This window comes from Cydia strobilella, chromosome 6 (genome assembly GCF_947568885.1).
Source record: "Cydia strobilella chromosome 6, ilCydStro3.1, whole genome shotgun sequence".
In the NCBI taxonomy this organism is placed as follows: Eukaryota; Metazoa; Arthropoda; class Insecta; order Lepidoptera; family Tortricidae; genus Cydia; species Cydia strobilella.
This window is the reverse complement of record NC_086046.1, coordinates 10424638-10438647: the sequence shown is the minus strand read 5'-3', so window position 1 is coordinate 10438647 and position 14010 is coordinate 10424638. Positions and strand designations below refer to the sequence as shown.

At 35.1% G+C, this 14010-nt stretch overlaps 2 protein-coding genes across 5 annotated transcripts in view; both read right to left on the bottom strand.

Moving 5' to 3' along the window:
- LOC134742078 (protein RER1) overlaps positions 1–7779 on the bottom strand; it is a 30416-nt gene extending 22637 nt beyond the window's left edge. Inside the window, exons 1-2 of the mRNA XM_063675010.1 lie at positions 7506–7779; positions 7204–7308 (exon numbers count right to left, since the gene is read on the bottom strand). Coding sequence (XP_063531080.1) covers positions 7204–7308; positions 7506–7583 — 183 coding nt within the window. The 5' untranslated portion in view covers positions 7584–7779. The remainder of the gene's footprint in view (positions 1–7203; positions 7309–7505) is intronic.
- A 2438-nt stretch (positions 7780–10217) lies between these two features.
- LOC134742372 (TOX high mobility group box family member 3-like) overlaps positions 10218–14010 on the bottom strand; it is a 40968-nt gene continuing 37175 nt past the window's right edge. For all 4 annotated transcript variants that reach the window (XM_063675475.1, XM_063675479.1, XM_063675477.1 and 1 more), the window contains one exon: positions 10218–12354. In XM_063675475.1, coding sequence (XP_063531545.1) covers positions 12285–12354 — 70 coding nt within the window. In that variant the 3' untranslated portion in view covers positions 10218–12284. The remainder of the gene's footprint in view (positions 12355–14010) is intronic.

The following is a 14010-nucleotide window of genomic DNA, read 5'->3' as shown; positions in this document are numbered from 1 at the left end:
TTCGGACCCTTAATAGAGTAGCGATCGAGTTAGATTTGTTCTCTTGTTCTCTGAACGAATTCACAAGGGCTACGCTTTACGTATTGTGCTACTGTAATCTGTAAGCTAATGTATTGTACCTATTTTTTGTGTCAATTTCCATTAGGATTTCCTGTAATTGATGGTTGTGTGTATGTAAATAAATAATAAATAATAATAATAATAATATGGGTAAAAATGACAGCCCCATGTGCAGAGCGTGCATGGCAGAAGAAGAAACAACAAAACATATTCTCCTAGACTGTAAACAGGTAGAAGTATTGTTAGCATTTCATAGTCACAATTAATTATTAAAATATCTATTTTAAATTTCTGTATATTTTGATAAACAGTGTTAAGACTGTTTATCAAAATATATTCATTTAATTAATAGCGGAAGTGAGTATTTGACATTTCGAGCTGGCTAACGATTGGTCGTACACATTTTAAATCGTATCGCTTCCGGTGAAGCAAGATGGCGTCAAATGGCACTACGATTGGGAGGCAGAACGAGGGAGACTACGAACGAGTGTAGATCGAGTTGTCATATTGTAATAGCCAAACGTTGTGATTAGAGGTTAAGTTACTTGATTATGTCGGAGTGTACGTGAATACAAAGCTTGCTGGATCATCGGATTGTTTTATTAAACTGACCTTAACATGTCAGAAGGCGGGATTAGTCAAGGTTCTCGAATAACCTTGGTGAAAAAAACTTGCGCCCTTGAAGTTAAGTAACCGCAAATTATTGGTCTTTCTAATTTGATATATATGCACATTTTTTTTTCTTTTTGCTTTTTTTTTCTCGTCTTTCTTGGTGATAATTTGAAGTTTGTAGTTATTTCACTATCATAAGTTTGATCTAAAACAAAAACGGTTTAAGCGCTTTGGTCGAAACAATTTTTATTTTTAGATAATAGACAATTACATCTCAAATTGCATTATATTATGCGGGTATGCCCAATATAGGTAGTGTTAACAGTAGTTTACAGTGAGTTTACAAATTTTACAATAGTTTTAAATTAAAAGAGGCTATAATATAAATAACGATTTCTGTTGTTTACATCAGTTGATATCATTTGTAAGAGTTTATACCTTTATAAATGACGAAGAAAGTTGAAAATTTCAGTAAGTAAGGTTGCGTGTAAGGAATTACGGTAATCCCAATCATGTTTATGCGTTTACAAAGACTACTATCATATTAGTAACAGTTTACAAAAGGTTTACAAGTTATTATGAGTAATTAGTATTCTCAATTAACTATTAACCATATATGTGCGACTCAGTATAATTTTAGACACATTCATTAACGAAAAAGAGACGAGTAGTATGAAGAGGATGACAGCTATACCCCTGAGCGCCAAAGAGCAGGAAGTTGTTGGAAAATGTGGCTGATGATGAGGCATGATGATCAATGGCCCATGCAGCAGAGTTGTGATAGTCAGGAGTAACCCCGCTTCCACGGCTTTAGCGAGGGGCTCGCTCCACTGGACATCAGGTCATGTAAACCCACTTTTTCTATCATAAAATGTGATATGAATGATTTGATATGGTAATATGAGATGGATGTCGTGATTTGCTCTAAAACTGAGACTTCATCTCAATCATCGACATCTAGCACATATACCATAAGTATAACTAGTGTAGTATTTTGCCAGAAGTAAAAGATAAGTTGAAGAGAAAAAGTAAATTTGATGAACCGATAGAAAAATATTAGCTATGTACCAATTATGAGAAAATTTGCATATATATTACGGAATAAGAAATAAGATGATGAAGTCAATTGCTTGGCGTTGTGCTGTTCTCAGCCTGGCCAACTTCTGTAATTTCTATTTGAGTTATAACTGTTATAAGGAAGCTCCATATTTAGAATGCCATCTAATTAAAATAAAATAAAATTGGACAATAGGTACTTAGCTCATTGACGATACATTTCCTATGTATATTTGGTCAAACCAAATTGTCACTAAATAAGAACAAAAAAAAAACTGCTCATCCTTTTCTTTTGGCTGCTAGTACTTATGTAAGACAGAGATAGTATGATTGTCTCTTATGTTTGAAATGAGACAGGCCTTTGACAACCAAAAAATTAAAAATGATTTGTTTTAAAAAAAAGTTTATTCACATGTGACGCAAAGTAATCAAATGCGAATTTTGAGTTGTTTTCCTGTTTGCTAGTAATGGAATTGACTTTTTAAATGATGATTTAATGATGATGTATTGATGATTTATTGATGATTTAATGATGGTTTAATGATGAATTAATGATGATTTAATGTTTATTGATTTATTAATCAAGTATCGAGTCTGGAGTATCGAGTCTGGGGTCTCGAGTATCTGTCTCGAGTCTGGAGTCTCGAGTATCGGGTCTCGAGTCTTGAGAATCTATCATCTAGCATCTAGCATCGATCATCTAGCGTCAAGCGACGGGCGTCGAGCATCCGGCATTGAGCATCCGGCATCGATCATCCGATAGCGCGCGCCTCCCCTCTTCTAAGAGCGTGCTATCGGCACGCCTCGCCTCTGCAGGCGCGTGCTATCAGCGCGCCTCGCCTCTTCTAAGAGCGTGCTATCGGCACGCCTCGCCTCTGCAGGCGCGTGTTATCAGCGCGCCTAGCCTCTTCTAAGAGCGTGCTGTCGGCGCGCCTCGCATCTGCAGGCGCGTGCTATCAGGGCGCCTCGCCTCTCCTAAGCGCGTGTTACCAGCGTGCCTTACCTTGCGCGTGCTACCAGCGCGCCTTACCATGCGCGTGCTACCAGCGCGCCTTACCGTGCGCGTGCTACCAGTGCGCCTTACCGTGCGCGTGCTATCTGCGCGCCTTACCTTGAGTGTGCTGCCAGCGCGCCCTGCCTTGCGCGTGCTACTAGCGCTACTCTACAATCGTATTTATTCTTTTTGTAACGGCATCTGGCATTGAACATCGAGTATCGAGAATTTAGTATCGAGTATTGAGCTATTGAATTATTTGTCATTAAGTTATTTGAGTCGTTGAATTATTTGAGTCATCGAATTACTTATCGAATTATTCAATAACTATTGAATCATTTGTTATTGAATCATTTGAGTTATTAAATTATTTGAGTTATTGAATTATTTGAGTTATTGAATTATTTGAGTTATTGATTTATTTGAGTTATTGAATTATTTATGCCATGGAATTATTTCTATTATTGAATTATTCGAGTTGTTGAATTGTTCGAGTTATTGAGTTATTCGAATTATAGAATTATTCTAGTTAATGAATTGTTCGAGTTGTTCAATTATTTGAGTTGTTGAATTATTTGAGGTATTGAATTAATTGAGTTATTTAATTATTTCTGTTTTTGAATTATTTCTGTTATTGAATTATTTGAGTTATTGAATTATTTGAGTAATGAAATATTTGAGTTATTGAATTATTCGAGTTATTGAAATATTGAGCCTGTGAGTTGTTGAATTATTTCTATTATTGAATTATTTGAGTCATTGAATTATTTGAGTCATTGAATTATTTGAGTTATTTAATTATTTGAGTTATGTATTATTTGAGTTATTTAATTATTCGAGTTATTGAATTATTCGAGTTATAGAATTATTCGAGTTATTGGATTATTCGAGTTAGTCAATTATTTTGAGTTGTTGAATTATTGAGGTATTGTATTATTTGAGTTATTGAATTATTTCTGTTTTTGAATTATTTCTGTTATTCAATTATTTGAGTTATTGAATTATTTGAGTATTGAATTATTTGAGAAATTGAATTATTTGAGCTATTGAATTGTTTGAGTTATTGAATTATTCGAGTTATCGAATTATTCGAGTTATTGAGCTTGTGAGTTATTGAATGATTGAATCTGAGTTATTGAATTAATGATTCTTTATGTTATTGAATTATTGATTCTTTGAGTTATTGATTCTTTGAGTTATTGGAATTATTGATTATTTGTTATTGAATGATGACTGAGTTATTGAATCTTTTGAGTTATTGAATTATTACATCTTCGAGTTATTGGATCTGAGTTACTGAATTATTGAATCTTGAGATATTTAATTATTGAAATATTGAGTAACTACATTATGTTATTAGAAACTTGTTGAGCCTCTTAACTTTAAATATGAGGTAATAGATAGTATTGGAGACATGAAGGGGCTCCAGTACTGTTATTAGATTATATGAGGCTACTGCCTACCGGTTGGAGACATGAAGGGGCTCCAGTATTGTGACTAGTTATATGAGACAGTATTGGAGACATGAAGGGGGCTCCAGTATTGTGATTAGTGATATGAGGTAGTATTGGAGATATGAAGGGGGCTCCAGTATTGTGATTAGTTATATGAGGCAGTATTAGAGACATGAAGGGGGCTCCAGTACTGTGATTTGTATGTAAGATGTGTTTTGGAAATGTCCAGTATTAATATTTAAAATAATCGCATTATCATTGTTAGATAAATATATTACAAATATAACATAGTACAAAAGGTACCTATGAAAAGCAATTCGATCGAAAACGTTAAAATTAGAAAAATAACGTTAATGTTTGTAAAGTTAAACCCTGTTTAGATTGAGTCACACATAATAGTTTATTTATTACTGGCATTTTATCGAGACGATAAAAAGGTCAGAAAAGGCCGAATGTTAGCATTTCATAGTCACAATTAATTATTAAAATATCTATTTTAAATTTCTGTATATTTTGATAAACAGTGTTAAGACTGTTTATCAAAATATATTCATTTAATTAATAGCGGAAGTGAGTATTTGACATTTCGAGCTGGCTAACGATTGGTCGTACACATTTTAAATCGTAACGCTTCCGGTGAAGCAAGATGGCGTCAAATGGCACTACGATTGGGAGGCAGAACGAGGGAGACTACGAACGAGTGTAGATCGAGTTGTCATATTGTAATAGCCAAACGTTGTGATTAGAGGTTAAGTTACTTGATTATGTCGGAGTGTACGTGAATACAAAGCTTGCTGGATCATCGGATTGTTTTATTAAACTGACCTTAACAGTATATAGGAGCAAATACATAGGGAATCCATGCACACTAAAGGAGGCAACTAGCAACCTGAAGACTTTGCTAGGCTTCGTGGAGGAGCTGGGGTGGTTAGAGTAGCGCTACCTCGTTTCATGCAAAATAGGCACATTGGATGTTGAGTTGCGGAAAATGCCCAGCAATACTAACTAACTAACTAAGGGAATGCAGATTTCAAAACTGATGACAATTTTGGATACCAAGATGGCAGCCATACTCTTTTTCATAAAAGTCATCATGCATAATATTATTTTAAAGTTATATTATTTTTCCTTTAATATAAAATTTGGATTATTTTATAGGTTTTAGAGAAAGCAGATTTCAAAAATGATGACTATTTTGGAATCCAAGATGGTTAAATGCCAAGGAGATTATTGCTGGCCCGAGCGGTTCACCCTGCTGACAGCCAACTTCTGAAGAAAGAATGTTTTTGCTATATAATAATTTTGTAGGGTCTGCGTAGGATAGAAGGAGATAGTTGTAAATTTCGGGTATGTTATGTTTAATTTTGTTTCTGTCAGCAGGGTGTCTCTATTTACCGATTCGAACGCATTTTTAACATCAATCTTGATCAACACCTCGGACGTCTTCTTAGAGAGGTACACCCCCTTTGGTGCCAAAGCCTAGTTGTAATGGTTCAATATGAGGTTTTTATTTAGATATTATGTGCCGAACTACTAATTAGAATGTGAGATGCCGAAGTTTTGTACCAACGGCTATTGGTCTTGCCCCTCCATCAGGGGACTTATTATTATTATTATTTAGCTTTGTCCCACATTAGTGGTCCCCAAGGGTATAAGCCTCCTCCATCTGTCTCCACCTCTCTTTGTCGGTGGCAACATCCATCCATTTTTTTCCCGCAGCCTGTACAATGTCATCTGCCCATCTTTTTCTTTGCCTTCCCGCTCTTCTCTTTCCAGCTGGGCCTGGCCATTTTGTTACAAGATTTGTCCACCTTTGATCCTGATATCTTGCTACATGACCTGCCCACCTCCACTTTTGTTTCAGACTAAACTGCAGGGCATCTGTTATCTTTGTTCTCTTGCGGATGTCTATATTTCTTGTTTTTTGTATTCTTCTTAAATTTAAAATACTTCTTTCCATTGCATGCTGGCAAGATAGAATTTTGTTCTTCGCTCTTTCCGTGTAAACCCATGTTTGGCATGCATATGTCAAGCTAGGAAGAATGCAGGAGTCCATTATGATCTTTTTCATGTTAAGATTGTAATTGCCTTTGAGAATTTCTTTTTGTGCCCAGTATTTCTTCCAGGTTGTGTTTATTCTTCTATCAATTTCATTTTCATTACTGGTTGTTGCGAAAGATACTAATTTTCCCAGATATACATAGTCTTCCACATAATCTATGGGTTTTTCCTCTATTTTGATAGTCTTCTTGTTGTAGTTTGACATGATTTTAGTTTTAGATGCATTCATGTGCAGGCCGATTTTTTTGCTTTCAAAGTCCAGTTCTTGTAGCATTTTTTCCATGTCTTTTGCTGATTCACTAAAGATGGCTTTGTCATCAGCAAATCTTAAATGCGTTAGTTTTTTGTTTGATATCCATATTCCTTTTCGATTCCAGTCCATTTTCTTGAAAATATCCTCCAGAACCGCTATAAATAGTTTTGGAGAGAGTGGGTCGCCTTGTCTCACTCCTCTCCCAATTGTGAATGGTTCGCCTTGCCTTTCTAGTTTAACTCTGCTTGTGCTTTTTGAATAAATATTCTTTATTATGTCTATATATGTGTTGTTGATATTATTGTTTTTTAGGGCAAGGGGACTATGTCAGGCTTAATGTTTCCTGTATACATTTTATTGATTAATTTTGTTATGGAATTTAGAAGCTGTTCGCCAGAATCGCCTAAAGAATGTGAAATGAGATCTTTCAGATGTTGAGGTGAGATTCTGTCTAGACCTGCTGTGTATCCAGTTTTGAAATAAGTACAAAGTTTATAGTATACAAAATACAAACCAAAACATAAGGTATTTGGAAAGAGCACCAGCCAGTTTTTCAACCTTTAATATAGGTACAGAGTCCATACATACTTATGTTAAATGTAGAAAAATAGGGGTAAGCTAAGCAGGATATTTGACATAATTATTGCAGTAGTTTAAATGGTTTCAAAAATATTTCATAAAACAGATACAAGTGCCACATTGTTATTACTCACTTGCTTAACAAATATTCGAAGCATAAATACTGCAAGTAGAAGGATAGTTCCAATCCATCTGCCTCTTGTGTATGGGGTCCATCTATCTAGTGTTCCCTGGTATATCTAAATAGACAAATGATGTTGTTAATTCTAACTAGAAAACGTATACTTAACATAATTGATATTGGTCGAATGTTATTTGATTTAATTACCGTTCCACAAGTAGGTTAGGTATAATGTCTACGAAATTATACTTGTAGTAACATATTATATATTGCTAGGAATAGGAGAATATAAACGTTTAATAACTATCTAATTACCTGGGATATACGCGTCCATCCTTGTGAAATTATGCCCTTCCGCGGTGCTTCAGACGTTAAATCATTTCCATCCATCATATCGACAAATTCACTTGGCAGAAGGATCTAAGATTCTTGTTAGACTAGTTTAAACACATTACAAAAAGGTTACAATTGTTGTACTAGAAATCTAATTAAAGAACATTTACACTGAACTAATTACTTTTATCAATACATATTAAAATGTATATCCTAGTCGAATAATTTCAATAATTATCGTAAGAACGAAATCCGACTTCAGCCCACAGATAAAACCATGATGATGATGACATGTATGATATGACATCACACAAGTGTGACAGATAAGAAAGATTCCAAATTTCTCTCCCTGATAGCGACTTATTGACCAATCAGAGGTCGTAAATTTATTTAATTTAAGAAAATAACCAATCAAAATCTTTTTTGAAAGAAGGTTACGTGGCGTAGCTAGTCTAAGGAACTATTATTTAAAGCTGAAAGCGGTCACTTTTGCAACAGTTCTGCCATAAGAGATTGGCATCCTTTCTATACCATCCATACTATAATCACTGCTACAGGGGATATACAGATTTAACAATGGGGTGGGTTGGCCGGTCGAAATAATTAGCAGATGGCGCCAGCATAGCTTGCCCTGTCAATCCCTAGAATGAGGGCTATCGTTTTTTTGCTCACCAGTTGGCGCCTCTGTTGATGGTGGTCCAAAAGCATGAATCTAGTATAACTGGATCGGTCATGAGGGGTGGGGGAAAATGACCGAACGGGATAGTCTTATGTATCTTTCAGTAGGAGTAGCAGAGAAAGCGCTGTTATTGTTTGTCCTTGTCATAGTTTCACTTTTCCACCGCTGCCACAACCGAGGTTGTGGCAAACAAATAAGTACGTGACATGTCATGTTTGTTCGTTGCTTGTTTAATTATCGTTGTTTTGTATGAAATTGTGCTTTCTCTTATGAAATATAGTGATGGTTAGCGTTTTGAATGCTTGAACTTTGATAAAATACTGGTGAATTGTTCTGTAATCGGCTGTAATAGCCGCTCTGAGCAAAAATATGAGATCATAACCTTTCACACGTAAGTACGGTATTTTACACCTTCCTCTTAACGCAATATGTGAGAATAACATCGTAAAATTACGTTACACTCAAAGCAATGTAGAATCAAACGATTTCAATAAAAATATCACAATTATTTACGCAAATTAACAAAACATTACTTGTAAAATTATCCGCCCAAATTACGTAGGTAGGTAGGAGTCTGAGGTCAGCCATTTTTAAACTTCTTCTTAATTTAGCTGCATAACAATCATGTTAGGGATACCAGATGAAAATATCATAATTTTATGGGTAATTTTGACCTCGAAGTTTTTTCGTACTTCTAATTCCAAAAAATAAATAAAAAAATGTTGTGAAGATTAAATGTGGTGTACATTAATTGGTGTGATTGCGATTTGTGATTTCTTTAAATTAAAACCCATAATACATTTTATTTTACGTTTTATTTACTAAACATATTTAGTTTTGTACCACCTGCGCGAATTATAGGAGGTATTTCATTGTTTATACGCCTAAAAAGAACGGCCCATTGACATTTTATTTAACAATTTTTTAATACCGTCAAACAAGCTAACTTTGCCTCCAGGGTAATCGCCCCAACGTGATATCAAATATTGGGGTAATTTTTACCAATATGGTATCCCCACGTTTATGACGTCATCTATGTCTATCCCTTACGGGCGCACGCGTATAGCTGGTCTATGTAATGCTAGGTCTATGTCCAAAAGACTAAATACCAGCTGTCAGTCATTGAAGTGACATTTCGAACTATGGAAAAGACCACCATCTACACTAGCGCGCCTAGCGGCGAATTCATACGCGTTAGCCCTGATTGTGTCTAATTTTTGATTATTTTAATGCCCCGGATGCCAGCCCTTTAAGCCAAATCTCATAGAAAAAGGGGCAAGCTATGATGGCGCCATTTCTGCAAACCTTTGACAGTTGCCAACCCCATTTGCCTTCAACTTTTCTTTGCAATTTGATAAATCGATTCTATTCGTGACTTATCGAAGTTGCACTGTTTGCATCTCTTTCCTCAACATGCCAAACGAAAAGGGCTACCGGCTAACTCCTCTTTCTACATAAATGGTAGGATCCTATGGATGTGCTATACGCGTGCGTCCGTGAGGGACAGAATGAATGATGAATGCGACAATATGATTGGTTGAGTTTATTTGTTGCCCACCATAAACCATACTAAATTTACGGTGGGGAACAAAAGAAATGTCAGACTGTGACAAGGACAAACAATAACAGCGCTTTCTCTGCTACTCCTACTGAAAGATACATAAGACTATCCCGTTCGGTCATTGTACACTAGCAGTAGCCGAGGCCGGATTCGAACCAGCGTCTCCAGCATAAAAGGCTGACGCCAAAACCTAGGTTTTTTTAGTTTCCTAATTCGGGAGATCAATATAGGAAAGTGGGTCAGACAAAAAAAAACGATGTGTGCGCTGAAAATCAAGCGTCGAGCGTACGAAGTATATTCTTTGGTACGAATTAACATCATGTCCTATGGGCCCCCGCACAGCGACGCTGACGTCCGCGGCAGATTTTCTTCCGACCGACGTCAGCGACCGAGTTCAGCGTAGGAGGAAATCAGGCCTAAAGTTACGTTTTATTTTGGAATGCAAAGACAAATGTAGCTTATTGTTTAAGAAATTTAATGAAATAATTGTTCTAATTACATTTTATACATTGTTATATGGTACATTTTATAAAGATAATTTGCTCCTAGTAATTAATTCTAACAATACTATATAATAAAAAACATAAAATTAGAATAATTATTATGCTTTATGTAATTTCTATTACTTCTATTATTGCAGGTTTTATTTACAAATTGTATCGAATATCATACAATAGACATTTGATTTGTAGTATCTTATAAATATCATCACCCTTCATATTCAAATAAAATTTTGGTCCAGCTAAATTCTATACAAAATCAAATTTCTAGTAAACAATTGTCGGATATTGCTATAATTTTATCATTATGTTATGAATATTTATGAAACATTTACAATGTATTAAATACATTATTACAATTGGTATAACAACATTTGCATGAATTAAATATTGATTAAACCAAATACGACAAAGACTTCCTTAGAAAGAATAAATGAAATTGAAAGTTAACATTTTTACTGTTATTTGAATTTGGCGGCGGAATACTAAGGGATTGATATCTAAGATAATTTAGTTGAACATTATGAAACCAAAATGAGAGTGTAAAGGGTTTGTAATGTAAGTAACATTAATTGAATTAACGCACTCTTGGTTTTATTGCCCCATTTTACCTAATAATTTACAACAAGGAAAAACATTTTTATCGTAGTACAAAGGCCTAATGTAAAATATTGCCAACATAGTTACTACGCCAAATTTTACTACTGTGTCTTGCAGACTACTAGTGAGTAATAGGTTCCATCTAGAAATATTACATTATGTGTAATATTTATAATAGGTAGTTATAAAAGTAGTATGAAATCAGAAAGCGTACAATCGTTTTATTGGCTCGTCGACATTGTATTTTATAATACATTCTTTCTTTATTCCTCTTCTGATTCAGTTTTCTGCACTTTTGATAGTATTTATAATTACTGTATAGGAACATAATTCGACTAAAAGATTGCTTGAATTTTGTACGATCTTAATTCATCAACCTACTCTAGATTCATTTAGACTTCGCTATTTATACACGACCAGAGGCTTTCCGCTTTCTTTATGACTACGAGTAAAATACGTGGATGTAATGAATAACAATGGTATTATGAAAAAAGTTTTTTGATGGAGTTATCTAGTTTTGGAAGTCAACAATACGGAACTTAAAAAAGATATTACGATAGAAATGTCCATGTATTGGAAACTATGGATAAGTAAGTGGCTTGCGGAATGTACCATAAACATAGCAAAATAAAAATAAAACATAAATGCAAATAGTTAACATTTGTACAGTATCCAAAATGCGATACCCTGATTATCAGTCCGCCGGACGATATCAGCCTGCCAGTTAGAACAAAAATTTGACAGTTCCGTACAACTGACAGGCCGATATCGTCCGGCGGACTGGTAATCAGTGGGCCTCTTAAGAGAAAACTGACGCATTGTGGGAGTACTATCATGAAATTACCGCAATGTGACACAAAATTTTAAACACATCCCCATTTTTATCCTTACTTTAAATCGCATTTTTTTTAAACTGCTGTCAGTTTACCCTCCGAGGAGTGTTATGACTTCTTACAATTTATTTCTTCCAATAATAGTTTATACATACATAAAATTCCATAAATTCTATGGCAGTTTATAATGTCTAGCTTGAGTAGGTATTATTCTTTATAAAGCAAATGAGGGTATAATATTGACGCTCGTACATTTCGCCGTTTTCCTTTATACCCGTTATATTTTTTTATTTAGGTGGCCACAAATGAATAGGTAGTTGAACCAAAATAAAGTATAAATTAAACCACAAATTTATGAGCATCACTTATTAGATTTATAAATGTACTCCTAACATGATGTATGTAACTCATGGAATGCTCTTATTTACCTTCCAGTTTAATATTAATAACGTATAAGATGACAATAAATAATCGTACCTTGATCAATTAACTAATATATAATATTTTTGTATTCCTAAAAGATTCACTGTGACCTCCTATAAGGGTGGACATAGTTTGCCTAACATTGATATGTACAAATTTCATACTTTATTTTACTGCTGAGAAATTTTGCATTTGGTTGTTGCTATTAGAGGCCACCCATGAACTGAAGACGTCCCTGAAAATAAGACAACTCTTTTATAATACCCAGCACAAAAAGCCTCTTGCATTGTTAAAAATATATGTTTGTCTGTGAGTGTGGAGGTGATGTGAAAGTGGGATACGCGTACCCCGGGATGCCCCTGAGGCTTTTCAAAGTGGTCTTTTGAACAATCAGCCTAACATACGGCAAGATCGCTAAGCCACGTTGGTATAAATAAGACAACAGATCCGCAAAGAAAATATGTTCATGAAGGGTTTGTCACTTTAAAAGTTTGAGAACCATGTATACACAGGGCTGGTCCGAAAGTTGTTAGCTGCTCCGGCTCTATTAATGCGATTTTAATATTATACCATTGTGAGGGATCATTCAGTACTTATTGAGCTGGTGTAAAATCATTTTAAGAAAACGCTTAGTCATGTGTGCTATCATTTTATAAACAGATTAACATATTTTATAAAAACATACATATTCGTAAAAAAAAAATTGTTTAGGTGCTGCCAATTCCAAGTCTGGACCGTTTCTATACATTTATCATTAGTACTATGCCTTATGGGAAACGGTCGAAGAGATAGTTCAGATCCGGAAACCGCCACCAACTTTTAGTATGTTGTTGGGCATGGTATTGGATCTCCAAAACTGCCGGAAGACAGCGGCGCCGGCCATCTACTTCAGCGGAATGACGTCATCAAAATGACTCCCGCCTCGTTGCGAATATTGCATTTTGCACCCAAACTATGCATTGCACTTACACGTGTAGGGTATTAAAAGAAAGCTAATAAAATATTATATATTTCACTAGTACACTATGTACCAAAATATACAACAGTTTAAAAGAAATTTAAAAATAAATCAAAATGAAAAAAAAAAAAAAACATTATTTGGGTTTTTCAACCAAACCAAAAGTCTGACGTTAAAGCAATGTAGTACAAAATTTAAGCTGATGTCTCAAGCCATACAATGATATCCAAATAATCAAAATCAGACCAAAAATGTCAAAATTATGCATCAAAATGCAGGTATTTGCTAGAGCTAATGCATTAAAGTAAAAAAAAAAACGAAATTGGTCATTTTCAGGATAATCTGCATAAGCTTCTAGTATGTTATTAGCAATATAAAAAGGATCATAAAACTGCTGGGAGACAATCTCTATAGTGCCTGAGTGACAAATAATGGCGTCATACATGTGACCGCTCCCGAAATTTGCAAAATCTAAATTATAACTATACCATGAGTCATATATACACGTGTGCTACATCAGACGCGTGGCCCACGACAGACCTCAATGGAAAGAGCTAGAGGAGGCCTTTGCCAAGCGGCACACTGAGCTACGGGACATACTCGCTCAGAATAAAAGGGCTAGATAGATAGATAGATAGAGGTTGCACACAACACTCACTGGCGCCACCGTCGCCCGCGCCGAGTCATCGGGCGCGGAGGGCTGCGGCCCGCAGTCTGCGCCGGTCCGTCACCGTCAACGCAAGCTCCTGATGACGCTGCTCGGTACGGAGTGAAACACACATGTCGAGCGTTTTCGACTTAAAATACGTGAGTGACCCGTTATTAATATATTTAATATGTCTGTGTCTGACTGAAGTTTTGTTATTACAATTAAATTAATATATATAATATAAATATTAAAATTGGTTTAGTTATGACATTGGTTTAGCTTTA